Here is a 10226-nt window from a genome sequence, read left to right as displayed (position 1 = left end):
CGACTCGATGAGCGCGCGCACTGCTGACGCGTAAGCTCCATTTCTTCTGAGAGCCGGTCGTAGCGCGCGATTTCCATGGCTAATTTGTGCTCATAGCGATTTTCAAGCTCCTACGACAGGAAAGTTTGTCCAGGTTGTACCCTTTTGAAACAATAAACGATGAAAAAGTGAAATAAACCTGGGAAAACTTGGCATGATTCGACTCTTTCTGGGCAAAGTCTTCACTGTGCTTGCGCAGCGCACTCTGGTACCGCATCTCGAGCTCTTCGTACCTAGTCGATAGGGACTCTCCTGAGACAACGATTCAAACCTCTCGCGCGTGTACCGGATCCGCTCTTGGACGAGCGAGTGCTCGCACTCGTCCTTGAGGAGGCGCATGCGGTCGAGCCACTCGTTCTCCTTGCTATGCAGCGAAAAGTCCATGTCGCTTTTCACTTGCTCGTATTTCTGCAAAATGTCGGTGAGCTGCTCGTTCTTGTCCTCAATTTCTTCGCGCGAGACAAGAACCGCGTCGGTCGCGAGTGCTTTGGGGCGGTGGGCCACGTCTTCGGGCAGCCCGACCATGTTTTCATCGACTTTGAAGAGCACGAGGCACCCGTCCTGGGACGCACTCGCCAGGACGCGGTCGTCGTCTGTGAGGCGGAGCGTCGTGATTGGCTCGCTGTGCACGCTCAGATCTTGGTTGGGCACGGCTTGCGCGCCCAGGGGCCATGGAAACACATAGATGCACCCCGTGCGCGTTCCCACAAAGAGCCACCTACGTTGGATTTACCACATGCGAAAAAACAACCAAGCCAACGTGACTTGGTGAGCGCGAGGGCGGTAAGTGGCACGCCAAGGTCCAAGCTCTTGGTCTCGTCGCCGGCGACGATTTCGCGCAGATGGCCGTCGGAGCCCGCGATGGCTACCAGCTTGGGGTTGAGATGGTCGACGACAGTGGCCGTGATCTTGCAGTGCTTGATCACGAGTTGCATGTCATCGCAGCGATTCCCTAGTCCGCCTTCGATATCGTCTGTTTGATTGCTACATGTTGGCACCGTTGGTCGCGTTCCAGCAGTACGTGGTGCCGTCGTTGCCGGCCGAGTAGAGCAGGAGGTCGTCGGCACTCCACGCCAAGCACTGAATCGTGTTGATGTGGCCCGTGAGCGTGTACGCCAGGTCGCACTAATGACAACTTGTCCACTTTGAAAAAATCAAAAAAGGACGTACCGTATACGTGTGGTAAATGTACACGGTCAAGCCCGCACCGCACGCAAACATGTGGCCGCCGTTGGCGAAGCGAAGCACGCTGCACGCTTTCATACTAAAATCCCGCAGCACCCGAAGCCCTTCTTGGATCAGATTGTAGATGCGGACGCGCTCCTTGAAGGCGACGACGACTTGAAAGCCCGCGGGGTGCAGGCTCAGCGTCGTCGGCTCTTCTGTCAGCATCGCCACGACCTCGTACGACCCGAGATGGTAGTTCCATGACCGCAGCGACTTGTCGACGCCGCACGAGACAAGCAGCGGCTTTTGCAGGCACACGTCGACGGCCAGAATGGCCCCTGCGTGCATGCCCTGTCTCTTATGTCAATAGTTTGTACAAAACGACGAGAGATAGATGGGTACGTTGGGAATCAGGTCGCGGAATTCGGTCGTGCTGTCTTGGACGACGTCGATGGACCCCATGGCAAAGGTCACGAGTCGCTGCGTGTCGGTGTACGCGACCGCGCTCTCGCAGTTGGGCGAGATCGCGACGCTTTCGATGGCGAAGTCGCCCGCCGACATGGACCGAATGAGAATGAACGGGTCTTTCGGGTCGTCCTACCAAAATCCAATTGATATCTTGATACATATTTGATGCATGCGCTACCGAGAATTCAAACACGCTAAAGAGACCGGACGTGCCCGCGAGGACAAAGCCCTTGGCGCTGGCGCTGATCGTCTGCACCTTGCCGACCTGAAACGTGGCTTGGAGCGCGCTGAGCTTGGTCGAGTGCACGAGCTCGACGCCGTCGTCGGCGCCTTGGAAGATAAGGAGCGTCCCGACTTCGGAGATGGTCACGAGGTACTGCCGGACCCACACGTGATCGACAAAGTGCTCTTGCTCGCGGATCTGCGGCACGAGGCTGCTCATTCGCAAGTCCGCGGCGGTCGTGAGCGTCCACGACCGCAGCACCATCGGGCCCGAGATGGTCACAAAGTTGGGATTGAACGGCGAGATGCGAATGCGCGTGCCTCGCGACGGACACGGCGCGTGGGCCACAAGCTTGGAGGTGGCCCACTTCCAATAGGCAATACGGTGCGTCGGCGCGTCCTCAAGGGTCACGAGGCACTTGTTGTCTGCCGAGAAGGCCACCGACAAGATGGGTGCGTGCGACTGCGATGGCAGCGTCTTGAGCCGAGCGCGTGTGAGCACCTTGTAAATAGAGATTTGGTTGGGTGTCACGCCGAGCTGATCGCTAATGTTGTTGCGGGAGAAGCGCGGGCCCGACTGTTCGCAGACGACGAGGAGCTCCTTGTTCGTGGAGAGGCACATGCTCTGGACCGACCGAACGCCCCGCGTCGGGTGGAAGAACTCCATCGTCTTGCGGTCCACGTTGTAGAGCCCGAGGTGGTGCGCCGTCGGAAAGAGCAAGGTCGCGTCCGAGCAGAACTCGACGTTGCTTTGAATCGACCCGCGCACGCCGAGCACAAGCTAAAGACAATATGTACACCCTGAGCCGCTGCGAGTACAGCAGTAGAAGACAATGACGTACTCGGGCCGGATCGAGATCTTGTCGTTCGCGGCGTCGTCGCCATCGCCTCGCGGCTCGTCGGCCATGCCCCGCTGACCGTTTTACAAAACGCCGAATGGTACTGTTTTAACAATGGCACATGCCACATCGTACGACGACCGCAGGGGCTGCCACGAGGGACGGCGAGAGTGGGACCATGTCTTCATTTTGTTTGTGAGATCGGCGCGTCACGTCGTCGATTGCACATCCCGCGTGGCAAGCTCGCCATGGCGCGGCAAAGGACACACCACTCTACTGCCGCGGTAGACTTAAAAAATCTGCCGATTTCTTGCGGCGACAGAACCACGCGTTCGGTGACCTGCCACGATGTCGCGAGCCTTTGGCTCTATAGTAAATATTCTGCCAGGGTTGGTATCCTGCGAAGGATAGGGCGGGAAACTTCTTCGCCAAGAGCGTCAGTGGTATCGTGGGCTGGGTGGGACGAAGTCGGCAAGGTCATGTCGGGTGCCACCAAGGCCCTTGGCGGCCACTCCTAAATGTGCTCATACATATATCTGTAGATATATATGGCTGACACTTTTTTGCATTATCTTCCGCACCGAGGAGCATGTTATGGAAGCCGAAGGAACGTGGGACGTGTGGTTGAAGTGGCACATGCCACCTTGGAGTTGCGTATCCGGCCTATCCGGACGATCGGGATCTGTGGCGTCGTTGACGCAATCCATTTCGAGATTCGCAAGATGAAGCTCATGGTACCGGCGTCGCGCCGCCTGGCGCGGTCCCTCTCGACGACGACGGCCAAGCACCCGAGCTGGTTCCTGCGCATGGTCGACAACAACGACTACGACCTCCCGCGCCTGCCCGTGCCCCAGCTTAACGAGACGCTGGAGCGCTACCTGCGCTCGGTCCAGCCGCTCGTCTCGGCGGCCGAGTACAAGGAGCACAAGAAGCTCGTCGAAGACTTTGGCCTTGGCGCCAACCGGTCGGTCGGTCGCCAGCTCCAGGACGAGCTGCTCAAGCAAGAGTTTGTCAACGTCATGGGCCGCGCGTACCCGTACTCGTACATTGAGGCGTGGTGGGACAAGATGTACCTCGGTGGCCGGTACCCGAACCCAATCAACGTCAACCCTGGGTAAGCGCCCTATCGAGGATTGCATCACGACAACGATCTCATACACGGTGTGTAGCTATGGCCTCGTCGACGAAGCGCCGGGGTCGGTCCTCGCGGATCCGCTCGTGCGCACGTCCAAGTTTGTCACGTCGCTGCTCAAGTGGTTCCAGAAGGTCAAGGCGGGCGAGCTCGAGCAGGACCCGAAGCAGTGCATGTCGTCGCTCGCCAAGCAGCTCGGCACGGCCAAGATCCCGCAGACGGGCTGCGACGAACTGGCGTTCCACCCGACGTCGACGCACATTGTCGTCCTCAAGGACAATGCGTTCTACAAGGTGCAGGTGCTCGACCCACGCGGGAAGGACGTCATCTCGCCGGCGTCACTCGAAGCGCAGCTCGCCCGCATCATGCAGACCAAGGTCTCGGGCGCGCCCAACATTGCCGCCTTAACCGCCGACGACCGTGACGCGTGGGCGTCGGTGCGGGCGACGCTCATGGCCGACGACGCGACCAACAAGGCGTCGATCGAGGCCATCGACTCTGCGCTGCTCGTGCTCGTCCTCGACGAAAAGAGCTACAGTGGATCGGAGCTCACGGCCATGACGCTGCACGGCAACGGGTCCAACCGCTGGTTTGACAAGCACCAAGTGCTCATGTACGGCGACGGCCATCTCGCCGTCAACTTTGAGCATACGTTTTCGGACGGCACGGCCTGGAACCGCTGGCTCCACGAGACGTGGCACGACATGCGGCAGTCGGACTCTGGGTTCTCGGCCCTCACGGCGACGACGACGTTTGAGGCGCCGGCCGCCGAGCCCTTGGCGTGGTCGCTCTCGCCGACGGTCCACCAAGCGATCGCCAAGGCCGAGGAGGTGTCGGCAACGGCCATTGGTAACACGGACTCGCACTTGCTCGCGTTTGACGGGTTTGGCAAGAACACGATCAAGAACTGGGGCATGAGTCCGGACGGCGCGGTGCAAATGGCGTACCAGTTGGCGTACTTTCGCCAGCATGGCCACGTGGCGCCGACGTACGAAAGCTGCTCGACGCGCGCGTTCTTCCACGGCCGCACCGAGACGATTCGGTCGGCGACGAGCGAAGCCCAGCGTTTCGTGTCGGCCGTCACCTCGGACGCGTCCATGGCGTCGCAAAAGGAGTTTTTGAAAAAGGCCGTCGACCGCCACGTGAGCTTGGCCAAGGAGGCGCAGCAAGGCATGGGTTGTGACCGCCACCTCACGATGCTCAACGACACGGCGACCCAGGCAGGCATTAAGCACGACTTTTTGAGCTCGCCGATCCGTGCCAAGAGCTCTCACTACCAGCTCTCGACGAGCAACGTGACGATGCCATTCTTGTCGTACTTTACCTTTGGCGCCGTCGTGCCGTCCGGGTACGGCCTCGGGTACCTCATCCAGAACGAGACGATTCCCATCAACATTACGAGCTTCAAGGACAGCAACGAAAGCGACAGCACGAAATTTGCCAAGTCGATTTCGGACGCACTCGCGACGGTCCGGTCGATCGCCGAGTCGTCCTAAACCACACGTGTTTCGATCTGTCGGAACGGACTCATCAATGCTATCTCGACTTTTGACGGTTTGATTTGAATCGTGTCTTTGAAAAAGAAACATCAGCGGCAGACGGGTTGGTCGATGCCACCGATTTGCCTGCAGATTCGGTACATAGACTTTAGTATGCTAAATGTGGCTATTTGCAGCTATATATGGCACTTGCCACCTTTAATAGTTTGGACAATAGCTCGCGTTGCACGCCTCACCCGTCAACGCGCCATCGCGATCTAAGCTCCCGAACGTGTCTTCTATGGATGGGCCAGCTTGCGGCGATTTCATTTTCCGATGCGATTGGACCCACCGAGCGGCCTCGCGCGGGGGCGGGCCACCATAGCCTCGCATCTCATTGGCTAAAATTCAAAAGAATGTGGCCACTCACAGAATTGAAGCAAAATACTGTATTGCATACTAGTATCAAGTAAACGTGCATCATAAAATCATTTACATTGCAGCTGAGCTGCCGCCAGCACATTCCATCATCGAGTCTGCGTCACCAACGCAAGGATTGACCACTAGACCAAGTACATGTTGTCCTCTCACCAAAGCATGCCAAAAAAAGGACCACGGCGTCATAGTTCCCAGTTACACAACGTCCTTGCAACCACCTCCACCGCCGCACTCGGAATGACATTGCCAAGACGACCACTAGGAGAACCCTTCTTGATGCCAGAACACAACGTTAATTGACACCACTTAACTCAGGCGAGCATCGCGTCATGCTCCTCAAAGACCAGCGCCTTCTTTTTCTTTGTTGTGGTCGTCAGCGTCACACACAAAGTCGGGTCAACGTCGCAGGACGCGATGGTAAACTGCACCGTAAACACGCCCTCGAGCGGCGACTTGGTGGGGGTCTCGCCCACGGGTCCAAAGTAGCTGCCGAGCGTCTGTAGCGACAGCGTCGCGCGGACCGTTGTCGACGCACCCGCGGCCAAGTGGACTTTGTCGAAAAAGATGAGCCGCTTCGCCTCGGGCACGTGACGGGAGCGTGCGTGCTCTCGAAGAAACACCAGGACGACCTCGTCACCGGTCATTGCTCCAACGTTGGCGACAGTCACGGTCAGCTGCAGCGCGTCGTTGAGAAGGGCGGCGTGTGCTCCACGATACTGGAATCGCGTGTAGCTCAAGCCAGCGCCAAACGGCCACTGGGGATCGCATTCCTCAAAGTGATACCCGACGTGGCAGCCTTGGTCTTGCGGGTGGTAGTGCACTACGCTGGCGTCGCTTGGGGATCGCGGGTACGTGATCGGTAGCCGACCGCTCGGGTTGACAACGCCGAGGAGGACATCCACGAGCGCATCGCCGCCCATCTCGCAGGGCAACCCAGCATACACAATCGCGTGGACGAGCTGAGGCAGATCGTGGAGCAGCCGTGGCCGGCCTTGGAGCAGCACGAGAATGAGCTTTGTCGGCGTCGTCGCCAGCGAACGCACGTACGCGAGCTGGTCGAGCGGCAGCGAGAGGTCGTCAATGTCTCCGGGCTTTTCGGCGTATGGACCCTCGCCCAGCACGACCACGGTGAACTCGGCGACAATCGCCGTCTTGACATCCATTGTCTCGAGCGCCGTGACGTTGCCAAAACGAGCTTGGAACGCCGAGAGCACCGAGCGACCATGCGGAAACATCGCATTGCCCGACATGCCTTGCCACGCGAGCGACCAGCCGCCGCAGAGATGACCAATGTTGTCGAGAGACGGTCCCGTGAGCAAGAGGCTGGACGCCGACGACGGCAACGGGAGTACGTTGCCGCGGTTTTGGAGCAGTACGATCGACTCGCGGGCCATGGTGCGCGCCGCCTGGATGCTCTCGGCATCCCCGACACGTGGCACGCTGTCTGCACCCGGCAGTGGCGTCGCGTACAAGTCCAAGTGCAATTTGAGCGCAATGATGCGCTCGGCCGCCACCGCGAGCCGCGCTTTCTCGATCGTTTTCGCCTCGACGAGCGCAAGCGCGTGGTCGATGAAGCGCGTGTGGGTAGCGTCCATGCTCATGTCGATCGAGGTTTCGGTCAGCGCCATCGCGACAGCATCTTCCTCGGTGGCAGCGACGTGGTGAAAGGTCGCGAGGTCGTCAATGACGCCCCAGTCCGTCACGAGCATGCCTTTAAACGCCAGGTCGCCTCGAAGCAGGTTGATGAGCATTTTGCGGTTGGCGCCCATGGGCACACCGTTGAGCGAGACGTAGTTCATCATGCCACTCAAGGCGCCCGCGTCGATCGCAGCTTGGAACGGCGGCATGTAATAGTTGAGAATCTCATAGTCCGAGAGCGTGATCGGGTCGCGGTCGTGCCCCGACGGCGTCGCAGCGTACCCGATAAAGTGCTTGAAGCACGCTGCGATCGTGTGGTTGTCTTGCAGCCCTACGCGTCGGTTTAAAAACATGAGGTTGAGACATATACTGTACCGTGCACGATCTGGGATGCCATCTGCGTGACCAAAAACGGGTCTTCGCCAAACGTCTCGTACACGCGCGGCCACGCCTTGTGCGACGTCACGTCGAGGATCGGGCCAAAGATCCACGGAATGCCCGCGGCGGCGGTATCTCGCGCTGTGTAAAACCCGAGCTCCTTGACGAGGCGGCGGTTGAAGCTCGCGCCGGCGTTGATCTGGTGCGGGAAGAGCACGGCGTTGGCCACGTAGTTGGCGCCGTGGACCGAGTCGAGGCCAAAGAGGATCGGGTGACGATCGATCTTGCGATGAATGGCTTGGATGCGGCCGAGAATATCGCGCCACTCGGTCGCGTTCCAGCCGTACTTGGCGTTCTTCGGGCCACCCGCAAACGGCGAGTTGAGGTACGAGCCAATGCCGAGCTTGGCGTATGCTTCGACTTGGGCTTCGTTTAATGTGAGGTCGCTGTTGAGCACTTGGCCAATATCAAGCTGCGTCATCTGCGCTGCCATGGCCTGGACCGTCTACACTCAAGCGGGTTAGCCGTCGATCGCATCAGTGCATCATGTCCAACCATGTTGGCGACGATCGCGCGGGCGCTGTCGAGGCAGGCGGCGTACGTTGCGCAGGCGGCCGTCACCCCAGCCGTGCCCCCCAGCACCACCCATGCTACCATGCGCATCAGGGCAAGATCTCGCAATGACCAACACTCTTTGTTTTTGATGCAAAGTGGCCGCTGCAGCTCCACCGCCCACGACGCGACCCATGCTGCACGAGTTCTATACTCAATTCGAATGCTAGTAGAGAGCTAGTTAGTCGCCATGCTCATTGCCAGAAAGGGCATAACCAAGCCAAAAACTTGTCGAGTTGGACGCTACTCAAAGATGTAGGCCGCGACATCGACGGACCGCGTCCGAGTGACATACTCGTGCATCGTGCCAGGCCACATGGTAGTGATTTTGCCGCTCGTTGCGTCCTTGTACGGTGACGCGTCGACGTCAGCCCAGATCATGTCGTTGCAACGGCGCGCCATCTCGCATTGGTACTGGGCGCTGGCTTCGCTTCTCACGTCCATCACGCGCGCGTCCTGCGCATCAAGCGCATGCAAGCACTGAACGACGTAGTGGGCTTGCGCTTCGCTCAAAAGCAAAATCGAGCTGTGGGCCGAGTTGGTGTTGGGCCCATACAGCATGAAAAAGTTGGGAAACCCATGCACTTGCATGCCGAGGTACGCGTGCGGGCACCCGTCCCAGGCGTCGTGAAGGCGCTGGCCGCCGACACCGCGGACGTCCATTGGCACCAGAAACGACGTGGGTGTGAACCCGGTGGCAAAGACAATCACATCGACGTTGTGGGCAGCGCCGTCGGTTGTTATGAGCTCGTTGGCGGTGATGCGCGCTATCGGCTCGGACACTATCGACACGTTGGGTCGCTGGAACATGGGGTAGTAGTCGTCCGAGACCAGGATACGCTTGCCGCCAAACGGGTACGAAGGCGTCAGAAGTGCGCGCGTCCTTGGCTCGCGAACGTGCCACCACATATAGAGCTGCGAGCCGCCTGCAAAGATCGCCCGGAGCCATCCCACGTAGTGACGCCAGAGCACAAGGTACACGATGCGCTCGCGAAGGAGGTGCCAGACCCAGCGACGAGCGCGTTGGTAAATCGACCAGCGGCGCGCGAGCCAGCGTTCGGTCAACGAAAAGCGACGCACGCTCTTTGGAAGCACCCAGTGTGCGCTGCGCTGGAAAAGAAGCAGCTGTGATGCGATCGGCGCCAGCGCAGGTCCGATTTGGATGGCGCTGGCGGCGGCCCCGATGAGCGCGATCCGCTTCCCGCGCAAGTCGACGCTGTGGTCCCAGGCCGCCGAGTGAAACGCGGTGCCAGCAAACGTCGAGGCGCCTGGGATCTCAGGTATGAATGCTCGGTGGAGCAGCCCGACGGCCGAGACGACGACGTCAAAGGTATCGCTGTCGCCGGCAGTGGTCGTGACGAGGTACGTGCAGCTGGACGCGTCGTACACGACGCAGTCGATCGTCGTGTTGAAGCGGATGAGGCGTCGGACGTCATACTTGGTCGCGCAATGCTCGAGGTACGCCAAGATCTCGGCCTGCGTCGGATACGTCGCCGACCACGACGGGTTGGGCTCGAACGAGAAGGCGTACAGCTCGGCCTCGACGTCGCACTCGGCGCCGGGGTACGTATTGTCGCGCCACGTCCCGCCGAGGTCGCTCGCCTTCTCAAAGAGAACGACCTCGTCCTGCCGACTTGAGCGCTGAAGTTGGATCGCGAGCCCAAGCCCCGAGACGCCGGTGCCAATGATGGCAACGCGCTTGCCCATCGTCCTGCTGGCTGAAATTTCGAAGCCAAAAATGGAACCCGCCTCGTGATTGGCGGAATCGGGCCATTTTCCGGATACAGTATCCGGTGCTGACAGTGTGACAGCAAT

The 10226-nt window shown here is 59.5% G+C and overlaps 4 protein-coding genes across 4 annotated transcripts in view; 1 reads left to right on the top strand and 3 right to left on the bottom strand.

Moving 5' to 3' along the window:
• Positions 1-2803, bottom strand: part of SPRG_21013 (hypothetical protein) — a gene marked incomplete at both ends in the record, with an annotated part of 4590 nt that extends 1787 nt beyond the window's left edge. The window contains 7 exons of the mRNA XM_012351549.1: positions 118-757; positions 805-991; positions 1038-1164; positions 1210-1557; positions 1609-1803; positions 1853-2677; positions 2729-2803. Of these exons, the coding sequence (XP_012206939.1) occupies positions 118-757; positions 805-991; positions 1038-1164; positions 1210-1557; positions 1609-1803; positions 1853-2677; positions 2729-2803 (2397 nt within the window). The remainder of the gene's footprint in view (positions 1-117; positions 758-804; positions 992-1037; positions 1165-1209; positions 1558-1608; positions 1804-1852; positions 2678-2728) is intronic.
• Positions 2804-3446: 643 nt separating this feature from the next.
• On the top strand, positions 3447-5470 carry SPRG_11333 (hypothetical protein). Its single transcript, XM_012351515.1, has 2 exons — positions 3447-3849; positions 3905-5470. Exons 1-2 carry the CDS (start codon positions 3458-3460, stop codon positions 5361-5363), a joined length of 1851 nt encoding a protein of 616 aa, XP_012206905.1. The 5' UTR covers positions 3447-3457; the 3' UTR covers positions 5364-5470.
• A 624-nt stretch (positions 5471-6094) lies between these two features.
• SPRG_11332 (hypothetical protein) lies at positions 6095-8471 on the bottom strand (the record flags this gene model as incomplete). Its single annotated transcript, XM_012351514.1, has 3 exons — positions 8355-8471; positions 7797-8304; positions 6095-7752 (listed from the first exon to the last, which is right to left on the bottom strand). Exons 1-3 carry the CDS (start codon positions 8460-8462, stop codon positions 6095-6097), a joined length of 2274 nt encoding a protein of 757 aa, XP_012206904.1. The 5' UTR covers positions 8463-8471.
• A 109-nt stretch (positions 8472-8580) lies between these two features.
• On the bottom strand, positions 8581-10141 carry SPRG_11331 (hypothetical protein). Its single transcript, XM_012351513.1, has one exon. The coding sequence runs from the start codon at positions 10116-10118 to the stop codon at positions 8655-8657; it is 1464 nt and encodes a 487-aa protein (XP_012206903.1). The 5' UTR covers positions 10119-10141; the 3' UTR covers positions 8581-8654.
• Between the last annotated feature and the right edge of the window lie 85 nt (positions 10142-10226).

This window comes from Saprolegnia parasitica, assembly GCF_000151545.1.
Source record: "Saprolegnia parasitica CBS 223.65 unplaced genomic scaffold supercont2.81, whole genome shotgun sequence".
NCBI classification, from domain to species: domain Eukaryota; phylum Oomycota; class Saprolegniomycetes; order Saprolegniales; family Saprolegniaceae; genus Saprolegnia; species Saprolegnia parasitica.
This window is presented reverse-complemented; position numbering and strand designations above follow the sequence as displayed.

Excerpts from the sequence above, each read along its gene's own strand:
- SPRG_11331 (XM_012351513.1), bottom strand. The coding sequence starts at position 10,118 with ATGGGCAAGCGCGTTGCCATCATTGGCACCGGCGTCTCGGGGCTTGGG.
- SPRG_11333 (XM_012351515.1), top strand. The coding sequence starts at position 3,458 with ATGAAGCTCATGGTACCGGCGTCGCGCCGCCTGGCGCGGTCCCTCTCG. Across the intron at positions 3,850-3,904 it reads CCAATCAACGTCAACCCTGG|CTATGGCCTCGTCGACGAAG; the intron begins GTAAGCGCCCTA and ends CACGGTGTGTAG.